Here is a 26,735-nt window from a genome sequence, read left to right on the forward strand (position 1 = left end):
TTAAAATATTTTTATTGATATTAAAATCAATATTTTCAAAAAGAGTAATTAAGTGTTATATATGAGTAATTTTAAAAATTTTAAAAGAATAATTTACTGTTTTATTAATATACTATTTTTATCAAGTACAAATTAACATAAAATGCAAATTAATTTAAAATTTTAAAATATTTTTATTGTGTTATTAAAATGAAGTGTTTTAATGAGTGAAAATCGAAGATTAGGATTTATTTAACTACGAAAACAATATAATAACTTGTTTAAATAATGTATAATAGTTTTAAAGGTTTTTAGTATATAGTTAAATATAAAAATATTCATGAACTTTGATCCAATGCTGAATGTCTTATGTAAAATTTGATTTTGTGCAATTTTATATATGAAAATTTGTTTGATTCAAATTTCACAAATAATTGATATCATTATCAAACTAACACCATTTTATATTGATACATTGTATATAAAAATAATTATATTAATCCAATTTAAAAATAAATGTATTTATATATTCATATGAACCACAATTTAAGTTTCACGTATATAATTATATAAAATTAAAATTTATGTATTAAATTGCACATTAGACTAAAGTTCACGTATGAATTTGATATTTATCTATTTAGTATATTAACCAAACTTGAGATTTAAGAACTGAGTCAACTCGTTGAAAACAAAAAAAGAACAGAGTCAACTCACCTACTACCTTACCTACCAACCCACCGATCAACAGCTCCTTTCCATCCACAACTACTACTTCCCATTCTGCCTTTTCTCCTCCATTTTTAAACTAAAAAGAAGCAAACAGTTGAAATAAATTGAAAACTAATAATCAGCAAAAATAAAAATAAAAATGTCATCATCATCTTCCATTGATCAACCCAATGTCATCACCTGCAAAGGTAAATTCTCTCACACCCATTTTTCAATTTTTTTTCGATGTGGGTATTTATGGTTTCATTGATATTTGATTTAAAATGAAAAGCAATGGTGGCATGGGAAGCTGGAAAAGATCTGGTTATGGAGGAAGTGGAAGTGAGCCCACCTCAGCCTCTAGAAATTAGGGTTAAAGTCATTTGTACCTCTCTTTGCCGCACTGACATTACTGCCTGGGAATCTCAGGTGCCCTTTCTTCTTCTTTCTTTTCATGGGTTAATTTCATTATATGTCCCCGGACTCTTAAAGTATCATTATCGTATTAATCAAGTTCTTCTCTCGTCCAAATGGATGTTAAATATCAGCCGAATAAGACGTAAAGTATATTTAAAGCTAATATTTTTAAAATCGAGGTAGACTATTTTTTTAGGGATAAATATTAAATTTATACATCAACTTTGATTTAATATGTAATTTGATACAATTTAATAAATGAAGTTTGATCTTTGTATAATCATATACATTAAACTCAATTTTCGGTTTAGATGTATATATTATATGTCCCCGGACTCTTAAAGTATCATTATCGTATTAATCAAGTTCTTCTCTCGTCCAAATGGATGTTAAATATCAATTTGAACAAGACGTAAAGTATATTTAAAGCTAATATTTTTAAAATCGAGGTAGACTATTTTTTAGGGTAAATATTAAATTTATACATCAATTTTGATTTAATATGTAATTTGATACAATTTAATAAATGAAGTTTGATTTTGTGTAATCATACACATTAAACTCAATTTTCGGTTTAGATGTATATATAAAACTTTAATTTTATTCAGTTCTACACATTTATATAAATAAATACATAATAATTTTTTTTATATTGGTTAAGTATAATTATTTGTGTAAGAAATATCTAAATATAAAATAATGTTTTATCGAAAATGATATTAGTTCTTTACAAAAATTAAATCAAATCAAAATTTTATGTATAAAACCATACAAAATCAAAATTTGTTTATAGTTTTGGGATTTATCTTTTTTTTTTCTTTTAAGACATTAGATACTTGATATGTTTTCCGTGAGATCCAATCTAAAATTTGATCATGGTTATTTAATATGATATTAATACTTTAAGGACTTAATTAGAATATTTTGAAATTTGATGACTAATTTACAATTTAGGCTGTAATTTAGGGGCACTAGTATAATTACTAACTTTTCTTATTGTCTTACAAGCTAGCTTTTGAAGTTTGTGTTCATTGCCCATTGAGTTGTGTTGAATCTTTGTCATTAACAGTGTTGGAACTTAAATATAATAATCTGAGTAATTTCGGTTGCCGGATTTAACATGGTATTTGCAATCTCTCTAAATCGTATTTTTGGAGCTGCCACTTATTTGAATCCGGGGAAGTGCGTTTGAAACTTAAATATAATAGTTGAGTCATTTTATTTTAAGGAATATTGGTTAAACCAATAACATAACATAGATGCCATGCTCAATGAATGTCGAATGAGAATGTTATATCAAATTTGGGCACTAAAATCTCTAGTTGATTGCAGGCTATATTTCCTCGGATATTCGGCCATGAAGCATCAGGGTCAGTTCAGCACCGTTTCTGGTTTTAAGCATTCTTTATAAGTTCTTTTAGTTTTTAAAACTTCAATCTGTTTCTCCATCTGTTCTATAAAATGTCGAAGAGAAACTAGTTAAACCCATTATAAATATTTGTATATGCTACCGACTAGTGATACCATTGTCGTGTTTAGCATTACTTTGGATTTTAGTTTTAGTGTTGTTTTCTTTGCAGGATTGTCGAGAGTGTGGGCGAGGGAGTGACTGAATTCGTGAAGGGGGACCACGTGCTTACGGTATTCACCGGAGAATGCAAGACGTGCAAGCACTGTGAATCCAAAAAGAGTAACATGTGCCAAGTTTTAGGCTTAGAAAGAAGAGGTGTGATGCACAGCGATCAGGGTACGCGTTTCTCGGTTAAAGGGAAACCCGTTTATCATTATTGTGCAGTTTCAAGTTTCAGTGAGTATACGGTCGTGCACTCTGGATGTGCCGTTAAAGTCAGCCCACAGGCACCTCTGGAGAAAATATGCCTACTGAGTTGTGGAGTAGCTGCAGGTATTGCAGAACTCACTGTCCAAACTCTCTTTCAATCTCGATTTTTCAACTATGTAGTAGGAACGTATCTTGAAGCCTTTGCGGACAATTGATGCTCGTATGAAAGTATGAATATTTGGGTTTCCATGAGTTTCTTAGCTAACTAATACATTCTTGAGCCTTATAAGTACATCTTGTTTTACTACACTTGATAATTTAGCCTATGGTTTTAGGTCTTGGTGCAGCTTGGAATGTTGCTGATATCTCTGAAGGATCAATCGTGGTGATTTTCGGACTCGGAACTGTAGGCCTCGCTGTAAGTATTACTTGAACGTTTCGGTAAAAGCTCAGTGCTGTAATGACCTGCCAGCCATATTTGCTCCATTTTGGTTAATCATTAATACGCTTGTATGATAAGGTTGCTCAAGGTGCCAAACTTAGGGGAGCATCTCAGATAATTGGTGTTGATATTAATCCCGAAAAGTATGAAAAAGGTAAGTTCAATATTGCACCTCCAATTTCCAGGTTTTTGAGTCCTGAGCCTGTTGAAATTTCTCTGAAAACAAATTTATCATTACGGTTGTAGCAAAGTGTTTTGGAGTCACGGACTTCTTGAATCCGAACGAGTATAACGAACCTATTCAACAGGTATCCATTCAAAGAGCAACAAAGTTCAATAGGTAAAACCTTATGCAATAAGAAACTATAACTCAATCAGTATGTTTCAGGTTATTAAGCGAATATCTGGTGGAGGGACGGATTACTCCTTTGAATGCATAGGCAACACCGGAATGGTAACAACTGCATTGCAATCATGCTGTGACGTAATTTCCTTGACTCATGATTTGATAATCCTTCTCTGTTTTAAAGAAGATTCTTAATCATCAAAACTGAAACTCACCAGCTTCTTTTCCATCCATTCCGTAGGGATGGGGTTTAACAGTTACGCTCGGTGTACCAAAAACGAACCCGGAAATAGCATCTCATTATTCAGCATTTCTTTCTGGGAAAACATTGAAAGGGTCCCTATTTGGAGGATGGAAACCTAAATCTGATCTTCCTTCATTAGTAAACAAGTACATGAACCGGGTAAGATTTTCCATAACATCTTGTTAGATTGATTCGTACTTATTACTTCATTGATAAATTAGTGAAAAAATAACTTGGGGGGGGGGGGTAATTCCACATCACTCGATTAATGGAACTTCGTAACGATATTGGTGATTTGAGCTAAGGCATAAACATTAATAATAGTAGGACAAATCATGTCAAATTAAAGTATAAAAACTAAATCATCAAAGTGAGTATAATATAGAGTGCTTCAAATAAACCTTGATTTTCCATGGTTGTGAATCTGTAGAACATTCAGCAAGCTTGAAGGTGGCAACCATGCATGTCTGTGAATGTTATATTATCTTGTACATACAAGCATGGTTCCATACATCTATCTATCTATCTATATATAAATTTATCATTGTTTTCACAGGAAATACAGGTTGATGAGTTCATCACACATAATCTGCCATTTGAGGACATCAACAAAGCTTTCACTCTGATGAGAGAAGGAAAATGCTTGCGGTGTGTCATTCACATGCCAAATTAGTTTTCCATTTATGGGATTGTATCAATAAATGCGGAAATCTCCCTGACTTGGGCAATTCGTGTACTTTTCCTATTTTATACAAATTTTAATATTTGTATATGTATTATGTTTGTGTAAGATTTTCCTATTGTATTTTTTATCAGGTTATATTTTTTTATCTATATTATTATTTTGACTGAGTTAATTTCATGAGTTAATTGAACACCAATTTAGTTATAAAAAATTTAAAAGACATTTAAAAAAATATTACTATAAACGTATTTGTGTCTTTTATATAAAATTTATATATATAAAAAAACAAATTAAACCCAACATAAATCTTAGATTTGAACCTAAGACAATAAGATTTTCAAAAGCCTCAACTCTACCCTTTCAATTAAAGCTAAAGCCTAATTGTTGATTTTTTACATGAATTTTTTTTTTTATAAACATAGCTTTTACGTAATGTTCTTTGAAAAATGAGATGAAAGAGATAGCCATTTTCTACCTTAATACATAAAAACAAATCATTCTAAACTGAAATGATAACATAAAAGCAAAGCCTTAATGTTGCACATCATACCAATTCCATTATTCTATGGGTTGGTTCTCACAACATCTAACCAACTCAAACTTCGTTACACTATCAAGCAAAAGTGAAGAATAAGAGCAATCACGGTTTGACTCAGTTCTTCTAGAGTAAAAATCCAGCTAATATGCAGTATTGTGAATTCTTTTTTTAAAAAAAAAAAAGCTGAAAGCCATACACAAGCAAACTGAACACTGCAGTTCATTTTGGTTTTTACAATTTTCTCTTCAGCCCTAGTGACAAGGACATATAATAAAGTTTGCGAAATAATGGGCAAGCTTCTAACTGAAGAGGATCAGCAAATTATTACTGCAACTTCAGAGCTTCTAGGGTATCTAGTTAACCATAATATGAATATAATCAAGCATAAAGGCTAATGTCTCTTAAGCTTAAGCCTACTTGGTTAAATTATTATATATATCTGTCTCTATCTAATGGGCAAAAGTGGCCATCTTCCTTTAAAATGTTCTCTAACTGTGCCTTTCATTAATTGAAACAGCCAAAATGTAAGTAAAAAAGCAAGTCTGGTTAACCGTATACAAGTTATAGGTAACAACAATAAACATAGCCCAAGAGTGCTTTAACCAAAAATGGATCTCTTCTTACCGGCATGTCTGACTGGTTAGTGCAGCTAGTTACCGGTTAAAGCCCGTGGACTATGCTCAATAGTAAACAAAGACATCCCTGTCTGTGCTACTGCTCTCACAAATGCCATATTTGCAGTCAAAGTTGGGGCACGCCAGTAATCACCAGTTCCAAACACAATCTTGTTTTTCAGTGCTAGCTTTCTTGTAGTTGGCAGGCCTATCAGTCGTTCTGAAGGGCTATCTCGCACGACCCTGTTACGGTTCGTACATACAAATGTTGAGATAAGTCATATGACTCCAAGTATAACCTAGGATCTAAGATATAGCATAACAACTTGTTTCACAAAAAGGGCACTATTTCCTGTGATTTTCCAGCAGTATGCACTTCTGACTGTAAATCAGTAAACCTTAGAAATGAGTCCTATGACTCCAATGAAAAGCTAGCAACGAATCTTAGTTTTTTCTTCTTTATTAAAAATTCTGCAGCTTTAATTGAGATTTCAGAATTGAAACCAGATTTCGTGCTAGTTTGATTTGCTACCACAAACCTAAATGACTTATCACTTAGTTAAATCCTTAGACTCATGTCATTTCACCATTAACTTAGCAATAGTTGTCAGAAAACTCACAGGAGGCATTTCAGGAGCTGATCAGCTCTGTGCTTCTCATTAGCTCCTCCACACATCAATACTAGCTCCTTGAACTCTGAAAGAACACTCTCACATATTATGCCCCTCTTCCCAGATACAGCAGCACTGAGGTTCGCATGTGTTGGGTACTGAAGTTCAGACATTGCCTGGCAAGAGGTACAAACCTTGTTAAAAGAAAGTTCTACTTACAATTTAAGATATAATAAGGCATAAAACAAAACAGCAATAATGCTAACAATAGAAGACGTAAAAAGTTAGCATCATAAAGTAGAACAAAAACCGATGTTTATTAAGAAGAGAGAAAATTTATACATGTAACTGAAAATCTATTTGCTTTTCCTACTACGATGGAAAGACAGTTGGCTACTGAGAAAATGGCATATCTTCTATAATCTTTTCAACTTTTCTAGTAAGGTTTGCTGGGGGTGAAGAGATATAATTGGCCATCTGACTTTTCCGCAACAAGCCAACTCATTTCATTGTAATTAATTTAACAATAAATATTCCTCACTGTCATTCCTCATCTTTAAGTTAATGTGTAGGCAACGCATGAACCAGAGCAAACAAGAGATTAGTGAACTGTACTCCACAAATTAAAAAAAAAAAAGTCATCAGAAGTTGTATACATACAGTGAACTTCAAAAAAACATAATTTTCAATTTAAATATCCATGCGTAGAACCTGTTTTAGACCATCAAGGTTTCATGGGGTAATGCCAAAGATAGGAGGATTGAGGAAGAGATTTCATTTATCCATATTGATCAACTCAGTGCGAAGAACATAGCTTTAATGAAAATTTTACCTGGGCAATCACAAAATCATAATTTCCCTTGAATCGATACCGCAGTTCAACCTCTGGTTTATTCAAAAGTTCCTCTGCACAACCATTGCTAATTCCTGATACAATAGCTATCAAAGCTGTTGTATCAAAGTTGATAAAATCATCGTCATGGGAAAAATCCTCCATCTTAGTAGATTCCACCTTTTTCATTTGTGAAAGAAGAGCAGAAAAAGAATTGCTAGAGCCTAAGTTAGGATTCACGTTCTCTCCTTGATGCTCAGGAGGAAATACATTCAGAAATGAGTCTCTCACCTCATGCTCAGAACTTATGACATTATTCACAACATGATCAACCTTAATTTCAAGTACACATGCCTCCTTATACAACCCTGGAATTACATGAACCCATTCACCTTCAGTTTCCTCGGCAAAATCAAAATCAGAGTCAGAGAATTCCAGAGCTAGCTTGGAGGCACCAAATTCATCCTTAAGTTTCTGATGGTTAAAAATGGTGAGTCCATTTGAAAAGAAAAGGATAATAGAGTAAGGTCTTAAGGTGTTGGTTGACTTTGCTGCATCAAGAACTTGTTGAATTCGAGACTTCAAACCCTTGGTTTTGTTATTTGAATGCCAAGTAATGTAATTCGGGTTTCTATCAGAAACAATAACCCAAACTGGGTTTTTGTTGAGATTACATACAATATGGACATGGATGGAATTCAAAGAAGCAGCAGCAGAAAGGGTTTTATGTTTACTTGAAAATGAGAGAGGAAGTGGCTTGCAAACACGAGAAACTGCAGTTATAAAAGGTTGTTGAAGAATGTAGACAATGGCTTCCAGGTGCCCAAGGTTGACGCTGTTCATGCCAAACAAGATAACAAAAACCTTTCATCAATTTTATGCTTACCATTAAGGTTACACATGCATACGAAACAATATATGTGATGTTCGAACAGAGTTTTTAAGGTGTGTGCCAATACATTGCAGCTTACTGATAGAAAACAAAAGCACCCCAAATCCTCCTGAGCAAATCGCATTTGATCAGGCACACGCCTAGGCAATTCGTTTGTTTTTAATCTTTCTCATTAACCATACCTTCGCTAGTAAGAAGGCTAAAACTCAATACTTCTCAATTTTTGAATATTCAACAGCATAAAAGGCACCATAAACATAAAGAAATCATGCATATTGCCCAACAAAAACCATTTGCATGATTTTGTAAGATGAATTGGACCGTTCTTCAAATTTTAAGCTCATTTCATAAATACACATAAACAAACCTGCAAAATTACGCACAAATAAGTATAATCTCTTGACTTGTGAGTAGGTTTTTTGCATCTTGTGCTGGATTCTAGCACCTAAACCATGCTTTACGCCCTTAAAAACACTGGTTTTAATTCTTAACTACTTAATTTAATGAAAAACTTCTTTTATTTACAACTATTAAATGATTCTTTTTATTATTATTATTCTAATTATCAAATACATGTACAAGGAGCTAAATTGTAAAATAGACGAGAAGACAAAAAAACGATGGCGAACAAAGAGAAAGAAGAACCTGAGAGGTTGAGAAGAAGCTAGATGAATGGGAAAGCGACAGAGGAACGAGAACTCGGAATGGGCAAACTTCAAGAGTGTGTGCTTGCAATTTGATTTGATGGTGGCGACGTCCAAACAATCTATTTTTTCTATCAACTCTTGGCATCTCTTCTTCGCCGCTTCCACCTCCGCCTCCATGCTCCGCCGTTCCCGATTACCTTGATTTCTCATGATCGTCAAATCTCTCCAAAATTTTATTACTTGGATCAAAAAAGTTAGTTTAACTCTTCTATTATAAGGTTTTTTGTAATCTACAAAATTAAGGAAAGGTTAAAATAAGTTACCTAAAAAAAAAATTTATAATCTGTTCAACGTATGATTTAATTCACTAGGCTCTTAAAATCGAAGTGATATAATTTTTGTATTATATGTAGCAATCAAAATTTTATTTCTTTTTTAATAATATAGTTTATTTTAATAAAGTAATTTTAAATATCACAAATTTATGAATTAAAATTTAAATAATTTTTTTTAATCTCTAACACTGATCTTCAACTCGTTAATGGGTACTGATTCATTGTACCAGTCTTTAAATTGTCACTTAAAACTCGCTAGTAAAACTTAAATAAAAATATTAACAACTTAGTAACTTAAATAATAAATTTTAAAAATTTTAATAAATTGTAACTCTTTTAATTAAATAACCAAAACAAAAATTTACTCATAGGAACTAACGGGTAGTTTATTCAAAAATTAATTTGAGATCATGAAATTTATAATCTTTGTCCTATAACATAAATAGTAAGCTATAATCAAAGAATGTTCAATCAAATCTACTAAAGCTTTGTACAAATAGTAACTTGAATTTTAGATTTCAAAATTTCTAATCTGCTATCGTATTACACATTATAGATCACAAAAGCTTCTCGTATAACACATTATTATATTTTTAAATTTTTAATATTTATATATAAATGAGGATAAAATGATAATTTTATATAAGTAGCATTTGGGAAATAGGATTTTAAAATTAGAATTTGTAGTAAATTGAGTAGTAAACTATTTAAAATGTAAGATTCATGATAATTTCTTAAATCTGTGGATTTATTAGTGTCTATTTAGTAATAAATTTGAAAATTTTAAAATATTTTTGACTTTGATGATTCATATATTTATCTAATTTTTAAACTTATTTTGTATCGAATATCAACTAATTTACTCGTAATATATGCATTCTCTAATTGTAATTTATTGATTAGATTAATTAAAGCCTAAATGCATGGACAGATCCTATAGAAATTAGAAATGCTCTTTCGTATTAATAATTGTTGGGTGTAATAGTAAAACATGTTTTATTTTAAGAGAAAATTATAAGTTTGAACATTAAAATAATATTATTTAAAGATAGGGACCTTAGCACCAAAGTCAATTTCATAAGTCTTTTAATATCAATTTTAGATGTTTTTCAATGGTATGAAACTTAATTTGAAGATATTATTAAATTGGTTTCGAGCCAACGAGAAAGTATGTAATGATGTGACTTTTTTTTTACCTTGTTATGTTTTTAATTTGTTATTAGATTCTATTGAGTGATAATTTTCTTTATTTCCCATGCATATTAGTTCTTCAACAATATTTTTATTTTTAAGATTTTATTTTTCTAGAATTTTTTACATTTTAAATATTTTTGAGTTTTTAATTTTTATGTAGAATCAGGGTTAACTTGATATAAAAATAAAATATGAGGACTAAAATTATTATTATACAAACAAAAGAAACCACTAAAAGATATTTCCGAAACTTTAGTGTCGCAATTATAAATTTTTTAATTAAATAATGAAAAAGTAGTGCGAATATAATAAATTAAAAGAAAAGAAAAAAAAAAGGCAACGAGTAAGCAAGAGAAAAGCCTGAAAAGAGGCAGCAAAAAAACCAATCGGATTTTCCCGCCTTACCCGCAAATTGTAGCGGCAACGAGTATCACTGAAACCACACTGTTTTCCATTTCCAGATCTCGATCAATCGATCCCAAATTTAAAAAAAAAAAATGGTGAAAGCTTCATCTTCAAAGAAACCACCCATTGCTGAAACCCCAGAAGCCACTGAGCGTAGAAGACTGAAGAAATTAGCTTTGAAGAACAACTTACTTTCCGACACACCGGCCGCCCCTAAATCTTATGTTCCTCTTAGCCCATCCAAACAAGTAATCAAACACCATGGCAAAGATATTCTCAGGAAATCTCAAAGGAAAAACCGTTTCCTCTTCTCTTTCCCTGGTCTCCTTGCTCCTATTTCTGGTGGCAAGATTGGTGAGCTCAAGAATTTGGGATCAAAAAACCCTATACTCTACCTTGATTTTCCTCAGGTTTTAAATTTTTAATTTTAATTTCAATTCATTTTCTTCTGATTTGCTTTAGAGTAGGAAAATCTAATGGTGGAATTTGTTTTTTTTTGGGGGGTTTTATAGGGTCAAATGAAGTTGTTTGGGACCATTGTGTATCCGAAGAATAGGTATTTGAGTTTGCTGTTCTCTCGTGGTGGAAAGAACGTTATGTGCGATGATTACTTTGACAACATGGTTCGTACTTTTTTTCATGCTTCTGGAGTATTGGCAAATCAGTGGTGTTTATTTATCACTAAGTTTCTTTCAATTCTTTCAACATGTGAGATGAATCGGGTTCTGGATGTGCAACGAATGTTTGCTCTTCTTTCCATATAGCTTACATCCTATTATTTCGATGTTTGAACTTAAGAGTTGAGGTCAACGAGGCTTTGGTTGTGTTGGTAAAGGTTGAGGCTCTAGGAACTCGAGCGCCTAGGTTTGAGTCTCATCATTTTAAATTATGTTTGGGCTGGTTAGTTAGTTAGTTAGTTAGAGTTGAGTAACTCAGGAAAAGAAAAAACTTAAAGAGTTGAGACGTTCAGGTTACTAGTCCCTTCTAATTACCAGTGTTTTCTGGATATTAGGAGATGTTGATGTTATAAGTGATGTGGATGAATATTGGGTTGCAGGGCAATGCTAACATTGTCTCACAGTACAGATAACTAATTTGAACAATTTGATACTCATTAGCACTTAATTCAATGTTCTTGTAACTGGACTGGAGGTTGAACTGATGGGGCTTTGGTTGGTTGAGACTTATACTGTCTGATTTTTATCTCCTCATGGTGAATAATATTAGGTATACAATGGAAGTTTTAATTGGTTTTTATTCTTTCTTGTTGAATGTTATTTTTCATGGGGTTGCCAAATGTCAAAAAGGAAAAACTTAGTTGTGTTTGTTCTTTATTATTACTTTTTCTACATCCTTTACTACTTAGAGGAGATTATATGCTCTAAGTTTGGTTACCTATAAACTATAGCCTTCCAGTTTTTACTTGGTTGAGTGCTTAGAATGCCATTGGGCTCAATATGTTAATGTTGTCTTCCATATAAAGGTTCCAGGTAGCTTGGGTCTAACAATATATTGTTTTTCTTTTTCCTCATGAGTCATCATTAGTTCTTCGTATTTCCATGCTAGTAGCTATCCTATTAATTCTTCTCAACTATATCTTTTGGAGCATGTTTCATTTTTTTTTTCCTAAATCATCACTGCAATATGATATTTTTCAGATTGTATTCTCTGATGCATGGTGGATTGGAAAAAAAGATGAGAACCCAGACGAAGTGCGACTTGATTTTCCAAAGGAACTGTTTGAGGTTGTTTCTTTTTATAATAGTTTCTTATGTTTGAATGCTTATTTACTCTAGAGTGTTTCTGTGACTTGCGGATAATCTCCCTTGTTAATCTTCATTAAAGTAAATTACTATTTCAGGGACAGCAGATGGAATATGACTTTAAAGGTGGTGCTGGGGTGACATCTATTAACAAGCAAGGCATTCCAAGAACAGAAATGAAACAGGCTGATACGGAGTCCCTCGATACTGAGTCTGAAGATGCTTTATCAGATGATGAAAGCAACTTGAAAGTTAAGATGGAAGCGACACCAACTCGGCACTCTGCAAGAAATGCTGGAAAAAGATTCAAGTACAATTCTACATGTTTTGCTTTATTTTACATGCAATCTTTATTATTATTGTTGTTGTTGTTTAAAGATGTCTGTAGTTATTCAATCCTTGTATCTGTGGAATATAGGAATGTATCAATTCAGTATTAATTTATGCCCGTAGAACTGACTAGTATTTCTTTGGTTGATCCAATTGGTAGATTTTCTGTTAAGCAATTAATATGGAGGTAGTGGAACATAGAAATAATTTACTTCCTATGGAGCTTTATAGGATGGCTACATTTGTTCTCTTCTTATATGGTAATGTATTATAGTGACTGATTGCTAGACCAGAATACTATTATGATCTGTATGATAGAAGTGTCATGAACAATTCTATTGATTATTAATGCTAGAGCACATAGAACACATTTCTGGTCACATGAGGTTCCTGGGGATTGTCATGCACTTCTATTGACATTCTTCTAGTACCAATACCTAACTTTGTTGTCCATTTATTGAGGTCCTATTTGTGCTTCCCCTAGTCCATACTTTCTCTTTTGTAAATAAATCTATGTATTAAGCTTAAGAGTATCTAAGTAGCATTTATATATGTTTTACCAGTTTTGGAAGTTGAGTTCATCTTTGACTTCTCATGTTAATTTAGATTTGCTGAGGCTTCTTCCGAGGAAGACACTGTCAGAAGTGATGCTGAACCATCAGATGGAGAAGAAAAGAAAGTTGGCCTGAAACTTGATTTCAGCGACAATGATATTGTTGCAAATATCCTGATATAGCATATCTTGATTATTTTGTATTATCCAATTGCATATTCCTGTTGCCTCATTTCTGTAGGTTAGGATGTTGTATTTTAATTTTTTGTCTATTTATTTACTTAAGTTATTCTACAGCATTTTTTTTTTTGGCTCCTTAACTGATAGTTACAGCCTATTACTTCTGCCCCCCTGGTCCTTGGTTCTGATGATTCAGAAGATAATCAGGTCTCCAAACAAATTCGAACTAATCTAATTCCAGTGACCAAGTCTAAAAAACCAACCCAGACAACTGTTACAGTGACTAAATCTAAGGAAAATTCAAACACAAGTCACGGTTCACTTGTTCAAGCTACCATATCTACATTGTTTAAGAAAGCAGAAGAAAAGGTAAGGCAAAACAATCATTATTATGACAAGAGAAGTTGTGTTATTTAGTTTTACTTCATTGGGTACACTTTTTCTCCTCTTACCTGATTATATGGCATGTTACTGGCTATGTAGTGAATTTGGAAGCATACCGAGAGGTTTTTGTGGTTAGTTGCATCATGGACTTTCTAATTTTATCTGTGCATGTTCTTAGGAATGTTTCCACTTGTTTATCATACGGACTTGACTGTTTATAGTGATGATTTAGATCTAATTTTCTTATCAATCACATATTTCTCGTTTATTTAGATTTTAGATGGTCTGTATCCTTCCATGTGCTAGACATTTTTATCTGTGCATGTTCTTAGGAATGTTTCCACTTGTTTATCATACGGACTTGACTGTTTATAGTGATGATTTAGATCTAATTTTCTTATCGATCACATATTTCTCGTTTATTTAGATTTTAGATGGTCTGTATCCTTCCTTGTGCTAGACATTTTTTATTACCTAAGCCTTCCACGGATTTTATTAAAAGCATAAGAAATTTCCTGCCTCTTTATCCAATCATTTGCTTGTAGACAAGCTTTGTTTTTGCATAACCATCCATAATCTTGCGCATCAATTTTTTTGGCTACTTAGATAGTTAATCCCTTTAATTAGCAAAAAATGAAGAAGCATAAAAGTGTATGGGCCACTGTGCAGTGCATAGGTGAACCTCAAAAACAAATATATGAAACATGTTTTTGCATATATCAATTTTCATTTGGGTACATAATCATACTTTCAAGTTCAACCATGTCAAATCAAACTTCTAATCAGGTGAAAAATTGAAATTTGTGATTATCAAAGTTGCATGAGTTTATGTAAGGAAGTACGGAGGTGACACCATGCTTTCAAGTTCAACCATCCTTTCACTTCTTTTGGGTATATAATCATACTTTCAAGTTCAGCCATGCCTAATCAAAGTTCTAGTCTAATAAGGTGAAAAATTGAATTTTGTAGTTGTCGAAATTGCATGAGTTTATGTCAAGCATTGCTTGCGTGCTTTATGTGTAAAATTCTGGTCGGAGATTTGCATAGGCATCCTTATACCTTTCCTCCTCCCTTTGGGTGAGCAGCATTACTTCAAAGAGTAGAATCAACTCTCTCTCTCTCTCCCCCTCCCTTTCCTTGTAGGTTTCTATCTTGAGCATAATAATTGTTACTGCCCATGACTTTATGCCATGTTGCTATAAGAATTTGCCTCTACTCCATGAAGTTAATTGCTTTGTTCCTAGAGTAATGCTAAAGTAGAAATATTTCACCTTAAGTTTAAACAATGTAGTTGAGATATGCCAAGCAATGCTGTATCAATCCTAATAGGCGCTTTCTGATTTCCTTGATAGGTAATGGATCATGCATTTATTTTTGCCACCGAGTTGTATAATTACTCTCTGGGAAGTTGGTTTGGCCTTAAGTGTATTTTTCAATATTAAAAGTTCTTATGTACTAATAATATTGCTTTAATTCCTGAAGGGACCAAGAAGTTCAGATAAATCTTCTCCCTCAAAAGGTTGCAATTATTCCTGCTTTCTTATTATAAAATATTGTGAAAGATCATTAAATATTTATGATTTTTAACCCTGTTGTGCACTTTCCATCCAGTTTCTGGCAAGAAGTCGCGGTGTAAGAAATCGGAAAAGAAGGTTGGTCAGGTTAAATTGAGCTTGGATAAGGTTTTGTTTTCCCAATTTCTGTAAAACATTTATATTTTCCAACTTTTTGCCTGTCGTTTAACCGTATGAAAATTTTGGGAAATTATTGTAGTTGAAAGTAGTAACTGACAAGCAGCATCTGCTTTTGATGTCGCAGAATGATGGATCTAGTAAAAAGGGAAAAGTAATTAAAGGAAGAACCAGTGGTAATAATCTCTTTTCCTTTCTTGCTACATATTGATGCACGCATGTGCAATAGACTGATGTACTCTCAATGAGAAAGTACAAGAGTCTAATGTAAGTTGTCATGACTTTTCACCACGGACCATTAGTACCTATTCATGTAAACTGGAGGGGACTGTACATATCATTTTCATAGAATCTATCATTTGAATGAGTGAAAAAGGAGGGCATGGGTTGGATCAGGCTGCGAATCTATCGCCTGTGGCTGAAGTATTGATTATGGAGAAGGATGAAGCATTGTCAGCTGTTGGATAATGCTTTATTTATAAGGTTCAGAAAAACGTGTTTTAGTTCTGTAATGAGGTCCATGCGTATGAGTTTCAACTATCTCAGCTAGTGCACAAAACCATCCTCTGTTTTGGTCAACGCTTTGTAAACATAAAGCTGTGTATTACACTAGGAACTACAGTGATGATAACTCTCATTTTGTTTGTTTGATTGACTGACAGTTAGCTGACCTTTATGAAAGGGTACTGAAAGGTATATTAGGTTCCATACTTTGGTTGTTTGATTTTATGAATTTGTTCATCTACCTTTCCTAATTGAATAAGATCATCTAGTTATTTATTATCATGAAAAATGTCATTAATATCCTGAAAGGCAGAATAACTTTTTACTGCTGGCTGCTTTCCCTTTTTGGCCTTTGTGCATATGCTTTGTATTTTATCCTCAGCTTCAAGAAGTTAGGGGTTCATTTTGCTATCAATTTGCAGTTGAACAAGTAGGTTATATAGAATAAATCTCTGTTACTTGGATGTGAGTGTGGATACAAGTATATGTTGGACTCAGGTATGTTTGAATTTTTTATAAGTTTTTAATGTATTTTGGGTCATTGGAGGGTCATATTCTCATATCCATGTTTGAGCATGGCTGTTGGATACGGGTACTTCAAATGAAAAATGAAGAGTCGGAACAATATGGGAATAAATTGTTGTGCAAAAATTATGTACTTCATCTCACAAAATTTAGCTTCAAGTTTGCATTTTCCTATGGTTTTCAGAACTTATTCAAAGCGCTAGTTTATCTCTTTTTTACTTTTAATTACCTTTGGCATATTCTTTTTTGGTTAAGAATTTTGATGGAGTCTTCTTTAAAATTGCAGGAGCAGGAACCAAAAGAAAGAAGGAAGAATCTGAGGTATCATGTCTATATTTTAAAATTCCAGTATTTCTTATGAAGTACTTTCTTTTTGCATCAACTAAACCATGTACTAGGATAGTAGTGTCATAATCATTCTCCTAGTCTCAAACATATTATCTAATGTCATTTTCACATTTCCTTATTTTCATGTTGCCCCTTAGAATCGGATAAAACTCACTAACCTTATGAGACACTACCAGTTTACTTGTGCCTGCTGACAAATCATGTTTGGTTTTAAAGTTGAAGTAAATTTATAATAACTTTGTGCACATTTTTATGTTTTTTGTAATATGATTTACTGCTCAAAAAAATTATAATAACTTTGACGGACCTACAGCATCAATCAGTTACTGTTGTTGTGTTGAGTTTATGAAATGATTTCCAAATTTATCAAATTTAGATTCCATCTGTGTTGTCTTGCGATGAGATTTTCCTGTCTAAGCAATTATAGATAAACTCTTACAAATGGAAGTATTTGTAATCTCATCAATGCAAAGAAAAAGATTTGTAGAATTTTCACCATTATGTAGAGAGTTGTTTGGTAACATTGATAACTTTGAGGGACCTTTTTCCTTTGAATGTTGGCTACTATTGTCGAACCACTTATTCCTTTGTGTTCTTATGATCTTCCCTTGTCTCTTACTCTTTTGAATCCATACATAAAGTTCAGAATACAGAAATCCCTTTTCTTGTAACATGGATTAAGGACCTATCTATGTCGAAATACTTTCATATTTTATGTAGTTTTGATTGTGAATGTGATTCTTTGCAATGCCTTTTTTTTCTTTATTCTTCAATGTGGTTAATACTGCAAACAAACTTTGTAGGTCGAAGATGACATTGAAGAAATCTCTAGCACATCACAGGTGAGACTTCGTTTTCAGCTTTTACCATAGTTGTGCAAAACAAGCTATGTTATCCAAACTCTTAATCTTCCTTAAAAATACCCGACACATATTCAGACATGGGTCTGGGGTAGTTATACCCATATTGGACACATACCTTTATCCTGACACTCACCATTGGGTCCAGTTAACATAAGAACAAAAAAGAAAATCCTAAAAAAGCCTTTCTACCCATGCCTAGCTCCAGCCTAAGCATCGGAAATGGGATGTCTATTGTCCATGATACTGATTTATTCTTTTTTATCTTATTTAGGATACTAATGGAAGTGATGAAGATTGGACAACATAAAATTATATTACCACTATGGTAAATATAAGGAATAACAAAAGCAAAAATCTAGCAAGACACTTACTGAAGTGATTAAGGAACAAACAATGAGAAAAATCGACAAACTATGACAATGACGGTATGTTTTCTGAGGGGCTCAGATTTTCAATTGATATGTAAAATTGGTCAGTTATGTTAGAAATTTAGATTTTTACATTGAGTACATTTGTCATTAGTCCTTCACTTTGTTGCTTATATCAAATAGAAAAAAGGGTAGCCTTTAGGAGAAGCATAATGGTAACTTATCATGTTAAATTATGTTACTTCTGTCAATCAACTTGAACTCAGGACAGCTATTTCTCGAATCTTAGTGAAAGGCTGAACTTAATATCTCACTTTTTATATTTCATGAAAAAAAACACCATTTGGAAGTGGAAGGTTTCTCCAAACAAGGAGTCGGGTCAAGTATCCAATAAAATGATTTCTCTTGCTTAATTGGTTATTATCTGTTAAGGGATAGCAAGGATTGGATCTCAGTATCTGTTATTATTACTATTATTATTCATTCTCAAGCTGTGGATATATATATATATATATAATCCATTAGCTTGTAAATGAATTGACCTTCAATGAGTTATTCATTGTTTGTGTACGTTTGTTTAGTTCTAAGTTTGACTTGTGCTCTAGTTAGTTTAAAATTAGATGTTGAGTTTATTTGTTCGAACTAAACATGTATATTAGTTTTAGATTATATTAAAATTATAAGCACAACGTATACATACATATTGCATATATTGCTGGATATTAATAGTGCACGAAAATATATATATTGATTTTAAATGAAAAATCCCAACATCTTCTTTAATTTTCCTTTAAATTATGTTTTTGGCTATTGCTGAATACAAAAGCTATATTCTTTAAAACTTGAAATGGTTTGATTTAAATTTGCAAAAGAAAATACAAGTGAAGGTCAATGTATGGTTTTCTAGTTTTAAATATTTTACACTGTAAATAATAATAAATGAATTTCAGTTTAATTCAAATAATTATAATTTGGGAGGAATGACTTCAAATCTTTTCAAGATCCTTGAATATCCAACTTTGGTTCTTACCATCTGCGAATTCTTCCCCATCCATATTTATTTTGTGGGTTCAAGTCTACGTGTGAACATTGCCTGAATGCATTCCATGTTTCGATCTTATTGTGCTTTATATTATTTTGTTATAATTATAATTGCTCCTACATGTATTATTTATTATGATTATACTATATCAATATTTACCTGTAATTGTATTCGTAAAAACCAAAAAAAAAAAAAAACAAACATAGAGAGATTCATTGATAATATCAGGAAATGAGCCCTACTTTCAGTATAACTTCAATTAAAAAACCTAGCGACATTAAGTATTTTACACAGCACACATGCTAGAACAAAGACCGTATGAACTAACTATATGTCACTTTTCATTCATTCATTCACCTATAACAGACATCACAATCCTTTGATACCCGATGATCCATTACTCGTACTTCACTTTGTCGTGCCAACGATACCAGCAGAAAAAGAAAACACGGAGAGATAACATGCACATAACATACAAAATTATAAATACTTGACGATGCTGTTTTACATGTCTAATGTAACCATCTATAGATTTTGTACGAATGCATTCAACTTTTCGAGTTCAAGAAATTATCAACCCTAGCGTTTGTTGCCATTGAGAGAAATTTCATGCAAATTGGTGGTTGAACCCCCGCTAAAGCGAGTATTGAACTAGGCAAAGTCCATATACCGTCACCACAGATCAAACCGGAGGCAACTGCTGGTGCAAACGCAGCGGCCTTTTCTTTGTTTAACTTTTCCCAAACGAACAAAATCAAACTTCCAACACACATGTCAATGGCAAAGTAAGGGCCGAGGTAAAAAGGTATTGCCATTGCCATCGGAAGTGGAATGTAGGATCCCCATTTCTTACCCAGCATATCTTTAATGGAGTTTATTAGAATGGCTGCACCAAAGAACACATAACATAACAAGAGGCAGTCTTTCGGCAAAGCAGAGAAGCCTTGCACTCCCAGGACAGACATGTTGCGATAAACGATTCCAAAAGGAGCGGCATATTGACTGCCGGGAAGTCCAAGGTCATCGAATGCGTTGTAGAACAGCCAGAAGACACAAGGTGAAACTATGCAGCCCATGGCCGTGCCAATCACTTGGCTAACAAACATGGACCTAGGAGAAGCAAGGGTCAAGTAACCGGTCTTAAAATCCTGCATTAGGTCAGAAGCTGTTGAAACAATGTTCATCATTACACCACATGCTATGAGACCTGCAAGGACACCACCATTCGGACCAGCCCAAGCTCCGATCGTAAAGATTGCTAGCTTACCATAGGTCGAAGCAAGAGACCAATCGGTCAATCCAGTTCCATATGCGTTGCAAAAAGCCAATGTTGGTGCAAAGATGTAAATGACCAATACGTAATACCATTTGAGTTCGGGAAAGATGAATGGAAGAACTATGGTGGAGATGGTAGCAATTGTTACATAACCTGCAACAGAAAACCATGTAGGAATTTGGTCTTTTAGAAAGAGTTGGATTCGGCGCTGGTCGTCGTATGATAGCTTGTCTGAGGTATCAGAAGAATGCTGATTTGCAACAGGGAGAGATTGTCGTCCTCGAAATTGATAAAACAAGCCTGTGAGGGTTCTAGTAAACACCTTGACAAAGTTGTATAGCCCATCACCTAGGATCAAGGCTATGGCAATAAACACCTGGATTTAAGGAATAACGAATCTTGAGATCGATGTTACCATGTTGGGAAACTATAGTTTCATTGGTCTTAACGGAAACTAACCTGGTAACCTTTTAGGCCGTGCATATTGTTTTTGGGAAGATCTGCATTAAACCAATCACCCTTTCTATTTTCAATGAGAGGCCACATTAGACCCCATGAAAGTATTCCTCCAAGCAGCACTGATATGTTTATTATGTAGGGGCAAATCATCCCTACTCCAACATATGTTGCTGAGAAATCGAAGAAAAACCTGAAATATTAGCAAACAAGTCGCTTAGTACTCGTTTTCGAGTTCGCTAAGGGAAGAAATTGAACTGATTCTACGCACATGTTTTCATATGCTTTAAGCCCAAACGTAGGGAAGTTAATAAATCCACAACCGTCTCCAGCAGTGTAAAACCATTGAAAGAAACCCCATAAAAAGCTGAAAGAAAAGAACTTCCCCAATGTTTTCACTTGCTTCCTACAAGTAAGAAACATGAAAAGATTAGAACGAATAAACATCATAATCATCGGCTTTAATTAGAAACTGCAACTATGATAATAATTTTTACTTTGCTAGCTTAGCTCCTTGAGGAGTATGGAAGCTATTGATGAGATGTGCAGTTGCAGTACCACTCGGATATGTCAACTTGAAGTCGATGATCATGATCTGAGAAAAACAAGAGGACAAAAAAGTTGGTAATGGAAGTTAACATAGGCAAAAAGAACCTATCCTTGAAAGAATATCATTTCATTATTAGCTTAACGATTTCAAATCCTATATATAAACATAATGTTTATATTATTATAGACACAATATATTTAGAAAGTGGGATTTCTATGTCCATTCAACTTCAATACAGGGGCAAAGCAGAGTGTACCTTCCGAAGAGGCACCACGGAGAAGAGACCGAGAAAACTAACAACAAAGAGGAAGCCAATAATCCATCCGAGTGATGGATTCTTGAAACCGCCGTTATCCCCGGATTGCTTTGCAACACGTTCGCTCATTCCGAAGAGGTAACTCCCGAATCCCCCTGTTTGTCAGCAGGTAAAAGTAAGTAAAAGCTTCTGCAAACCAGTTGAGGTTGTAATTTAAGCAAAATGAATGAAGAGGTTATCTTCAATCAATCATAAACACAGCATACTTTACAAAAATTTTCAATTTAAAACATGTACTGCAACCACAAGTTTTATGCGGTAAATGAAATTTGTTATGTAATTACATGATGTTATCTTTCAATCAATTATAAACACAACATGCTTTACAAAATTTTCAGTTCAAAACATGTACTGCAACCACAAGTTTCATGCTTCAGATTACAGCATAGCATTTTTGTGGTTTTGATTCTGGGTCTTATATGAATAGTGTATCACACAATTCCATGTCAAAGATGAGAGAGTGATTTCATAATAGTAAATCACCCATGGACTAGACCATGGGTTGAGCAGTCAAACTTGGATTAGATAATTCTAACTTGGGCTAGTCTGATCTAAATTTAAAATAAATAATTAAAATATGTTTATTTAATTTTAATTTTAAATAAATATAAATATAAATATAAAAAATTAATATTTTTATAATATTTGAATAGTGAAAATGAATCATTAAGTAGGGTTGGGCCATCACTCGCCTTAGCTCATGAACAGATATAAAACCATTTAAATATATAAAAGAAAAACTTAAAATAAGATTAACATACATGGTTTTAACACTCATACCAGCTTCGTTGAGCATTCATTCAGTAATGTTTAATATAGCACATGTCCCTCTTTCAAGAAAGAAATATTTAATGACAATTAGATGAATCCATGAATAAACCATTGTTAAAAGGAGACATTTATGTTGGCAAATAAAACCCAATCAGCCAGGTACTGGGGCAATATATAATATTTAACTTGATTCAGAGCGAGATAGATAGGTTTTTTACTGAAGTTTTTGAGGTTCAGAGGCAGTTTTAAATAAAATTTAGATTCCATTGTAGAATGGGTTAACACTATAAAGTAACTGTAATTATTTCCTAAATTATAATTACATCTTTAAGAAAATAAAAAAAATCCTACCTAGTTACTGACATAATTTTTCAATTCTCAACTCCTATAAAAATTAAATAATATAATTGAGATTATCTAATTATACTCGATTTAATGAGACATACTAACTACAATTACTACCTAAATATATATAGGTATCGAATTACAAATAATTAGATCAAAATAATCAAGTTCAATTACTAAATAACTTCACAAACACAAATTTTTCTATCCTTATACTACGGGTTTCTTTTATAGAATCTTTTTTAAAAAATTAAACCAAAGTAATGATTAGCATAAATAACATGATAAACATCCAATGAGAACATGGGCAGTTCAAAGCTATGTAAAGATTAATATGAAAACATTGTGTCAGCGTGAGCTTAGCAAATGTGAAAAGGTGTAAAAGCAATGGAGACAGTCAGACAGCTATAAATATAAAATTAAAAATTCCTAAAAGGGGTCCCCACTTTAAAATGGTCTAAAAAGTTGTTCGTTGACTTATTGACTTTATTCAGTATTCCGAAACACGCCTAATGACTTCGATCTCAATCTCATCTCACCGTATCATTAGTCCATCCCCAAAGCAACAACTTGGCCTCACTCCCTGTCACTCACCCGTCCCCTTTACAAAATATTATTAAAGTCGAACTAATAAATGGTACACATCAATTTTAAAAAAATTAAAGCAACAATGTTTTAAAAGAAAAAGGGTTAATAACCTTTTTGCCCCTCTTTACAAAAAAAAATTCATTTACACCCTCTATTTATTTTTTCATCTCTTTTAACCTTTAAACTTGCCCTTTTTATAATCAAATTACCCTAAATAGATAAAAATGTTAACATTTATTAATTTTACTGATAACGATAAACGCGTATTGTCAAGTAAATGATACATCCCATTTATTTAAACTTTAAAATTTTAAAATATAAAAATTATTCTTATAATTTAATAATTTTAATAATTTTAAATTTTAAAAATTAATTAAACATTAACGTGTTATCTACGTGACACATGTATGTAATGTCAACAAAGTTAAAAATAATAATTTTTATTCATTTTAAAGTATTTGACAAAAATTACAAGTTTAAGAGTTAAAAATGTGAAAAATTAAATAAAGAATTAAAATAATCTTTTATAAAATTGAAACACCAATTAAGTAATTATAAAAATTAAAGTACCAATGCATAACACTAATCCAATAAATTAATTAAAATATATTTTAAGAAAACGGTTAATAACATATTAAATTAATAAGCGAAATTATATTATTTAGCTAAACTCAGTCAACAAGTCCAACACTAATTAGTGGCAAAGACATGATACAGCCTTGACTTTTCAAAAATAGTAAATTCATTCTATGCACCTTTCGAAATTTATGAAATCACGAGTTAATATAATAATAAAATTACATTTTATCTTCTAAAAAAAATATTCATTTTTAACCACTAATGCAATTTTGTAAAATTTAAATTAAGATACAATCCACGGCAGTTTACCACTACTCAGGGAGAAGACAATAACACAAGCAAAAAGTCTTGGTCTTCCAAAAATAATACTATGTAATTTATACTATTATTTAAGTATTTTGTTAGTTCATATCACTCTTAATTGGATCACCATTTTAGTTATTAAATTTTAAAAATATTTTTCATAATTAAAATAAATTATATTATTCAAAGTTACTTTACACTTTTCCATTTAAAAATTAATAATACATAAACGGTGAAATTTGAACCCAAATCAATTATATTAATAAAACATTTAATTTTTACTCAACTAAAGCTTTATTTTTCTATTTTATATATTTTAATTTTAATCATACACTTTATTACTTACATCAATTATATATATTAATAATGTATTTGATTAAATTGATATCGAAATTAACTTGACACCAACTCAATGTTGATAACAACGCAATAATAAACAATTAAATTTATTTTTCTAATTTTAATATCATACATATTTCATGTGTAATTATGATTAATTAGTTTCAAGCGTATATTCCTTCTTTATTATGTGTTAGTTTTAAACATGTATTTGTGTTTTATATTTGTGTTTCCACACAACAAAATATTTTTAATCCTTTAAATTTTATGAAATACAAATTAAAAAATAAAATTTTATGGAAGTGAAAGTTACTTGTAAAGCAACGAATTTCCGAAACAAATTTAGGGCAAATTTAATTAATGTAATAGTCAAATTAAAATTAATACACGAAATATAATGTATGGGTGAAAGTGACCGTCGGAATATAAATTTTATTTTATATATCAATTAATATTTATTAATTACAGATATTTATTTTATTTTATTATAATAAAAATATAGATTGCTATTATATATTTAAGTAAATTAAATTTCTCAATTTGAAAAAAGAAAAAGTTAAAACGGTAAACAAAGTCGTAATTTAATACCAAACTCAATTGACCCTCGTTCCCTCCGCTGCAATGGGAAAATATCCGGTGCAGTGAGTTCCCTAAAGGTCTAATTCTGCTCTTAGCCCCTATACTTTTCAGAATTCTAAAATTTAATCCCTCTGTTTTTGGTTTTATGAATTTAATCTTGTTATTTGTCTAGTTTAAAAATTAAAATCCCATAGACTGTATTTAATTTTGAAAAAGACTTTGACTATTAAAATGATACATGTTCAAATTTAATAAAAATACATTTTGAATTTTAAATTTCTAAAACTATTTTTTGGGAAATGAAAGCAGAGGATTAAATATTAAAAATCTGAAGAGTATAGGGATTTGTGGTTAGAATTAAACCTTCCCTAAATTTTTGCTTTAGATTCAAGAATGGGGCAGTTTTTACTAAGTGATCTGATTTGTAGAGAGTAATTCTTTCAGAGCATAACAAAAATCAAAAGGAAAGTTAAGAAAAAAAAACGTACCGCTAAAGGCGATGCCGGAGGAGGCGACGACGCAGGTTTGAATCACGGTGTTTTCTTGGCGGGTAAAGGGCTGTCTGAGGAGACCGGATTTTGAGAGCAATTTAGTCCACGTCTTGACGAAGAAAAACCCTAACAAACCAGCCGATACGTTGAGGGAAGGGATGATTCCGGTTGTTAAATTCAACTTCATTACTATGAAAGTAAACAATATGCTCAACACGAAGCTCACGGCGAACGCCCTCATTGTCAGTTGTTTCTTCCATGGCGGTACTTCCCTTTTCTCGAAGATTTGTTCCACCGACATCTCGTACTCAGCTCCATTGTTACTGCTCTTGCGGCCGCCATGTTCTTCTTCTTCATGGTTGAATCCATTATCTACCTTATCTTCATGTCTTCCATGCCCATCCATTTGCCTACTTTTCTTTTTTGGTAAAATTATAGGAATCTTATAAGTTTTATCCTTATAAATTGAAATGAATATCCATTTTTGAAAGTGGGTTGGTTTTTATAGGAAAAAGTGTTTGGCAGACAGAAAAACTAAACTTCGAAAAAAGATCACACGGAAAAATAAATTATTAAAATAGGAATATCATAAATATATTTACATATATTAAATTCTTAAATATTAATTTTTCGTTTCTATTAATACTTAAATTTATAATTTTTATCAAATCATCATAAAATAATAAAAAAATTAATATTTTTAACTCTAAATATGAAAATACAAATTTTCCATATATAAATTTTATAATTTAATAATTTTAAAAGAAACTAAAATATAATTTTTGTTTTAAGCGCAAAACCTTTACTTATATTTTTAACATATTTTAATCGATGTGTTTACACTGAATTTTTCTTTCATAAGATGTAAGCAATCAGGGTATAAATATATTTTTAATCATATATTGAATTTATGTACAGT

At 31.9% G+C, this 26,735-nt stretch overlaps 4 protein-coding genes across 6 annotated transcripts; 2 read left to right on the forward strand and 2 right to left on the reverse strand.

Annotated features, from left to right (window-relative positions):
• Positions 1 to 636: 636 nt before the first annotated feature.
• LOC108468814 (alcohol dehydrogenase-like 6) lies at positions 637 to 4,776 on the forward strand. Its single transcript, XM_017769674.2, has 10 exons — positions 637 to 899; positions 983 to 1,119; positions 2,440 to 2,477; positions 2,688 to 3,010; positions 3,223 to 3,305; positions 3,408 to 3,483; positions 3,576 to 3,637; positions 3,718 to 3,813; positions 3,917 to 4,078; positions 4,476 to 4,776. The coding sequence occupies exons 1-10, from the start codon at positions 851 to 853 to the stop codon at positions 4,590 to 4,592; spliced, it is 1,143 nt and encodes a 380-aa protein (XP_017625163.1). The 5' UTR covers positions 637 to 850; the 3' UTR covers positions 4,593 to 4,776.
• Positions 4,777 to 5,613: 837 nt separating this feature from the next.
• LOC108468811 (uncharacterized) lies at positions 5,614 to 9,115 on the reverse strand. Its single transcript, XM_017769667.2, has 4 exons — positions 8,737 to 9,115; positions 7,200 to 8,034; positions 6,377 to 6,543; positions 5,614 to 5,999 (listed from the first exon to the last, which is right to left on the reverse strand). The coding sequence occupies exons 1-4, from the start codon at positions 8,946 to 8,948 to the stop codon at positions 5,792 to 5,794; spliced, it is 1,422 nt and encodes a 473-aa protein (XP_017625156.1). The 5' UTR covers positions 8,949 to 9,115; the 3' UTR covers positions 5,614 to 5,791.
• Positions 9,116 to 10,544: 1,429 nt separating this feature from the next.
• Positions 10,545 to 18,594, forward strand: LOC108468813 (DNA-binding protein RHL1). Of its 3 annotated transcripts, none has more exons than XM_017769669.2 (12): positions 10,545 to 11,082; positions 11,185 to 11,295; positions 12,331 to 12,417; positions 12,534 to 12,745; positions 13,372 to 13,487; positions 13,650 to 13,867; positions 15,365 to 15,401; positions 15,494 to 15,564; positions 15,701 to 15,749; positions 16,889 to 16,923; positions 17,754 to 17,792; positions 18,085 to 18,594. In XM_017769669.2, exons 1-12 carry the CDS (start codon positions 10,765 to 10,767, stop codon positions 18,118 to 18,120), a joined length of 1,329 nt encoding a protein of 442 aa, XP_017625158.1. In that variant the 5' UTR covers positions 10,545 to 10,764; the 3' UTR covers positions 18,121 to 18,594. The 3 variants fall into 3 exon arrangements, with proteins under 3 accessions (XP_017625158.1, XP_017625159.1, XP_017625161.1); XM_017769670.2 differs by having other exon boundaries at positions 15,494 to 15,543; XM_017769672.2 differs by having other exon boundaries at positions 15,494 to 15,534.
• An 840-nt stretch (positions 18,595 to 19,434) lies between these two features.
• Positions 19,435 to 26,392, reverse strand: LOC108468810 (probable metal-nicotianamine transporter YSL7). The gene is made up of 6 exons (XM_017769666.2): positions 25,814 to 26,392; positions 21,762 to 21,916; positions 21,453 to 21,550; positions 21,227 to 21,361; positions 20,959 to 21,148; positions 19,435 to 20,875 (listed from the first exon to the last, which is right to left on the reverse strand). The coding sequence occupies exons 1-6, from the start codon at positions 26,220 to 26,222 to the stop codon at positions 19,772 to 19,774; spliced, it is 2,091 nt and encodes a 696-aa protein (XP_017625155.1). The 5' UTR covers positions 26,223 to 26,392; the 3' UTR covers positions 19,435 to 19,771.
• Between the last annotated feature and the right edge of the window lie 343 nt (positions 26,393 to 26,735).

Source organism: Gossypium arboreum, chromosome 8, assembly GCF_025698485.1.
Source record: "Gossypium arboreum isolate Shixiya-1 chromosome 8, ASM2569848v2, whole genome shotgun sequence".
Lineage (NCBI taxonomy): Eukaryota > Viridiplantae > Streptophyta > Magnoliopsida > Malvales > Malvaceae > Gossypium > Gossypium arboreum.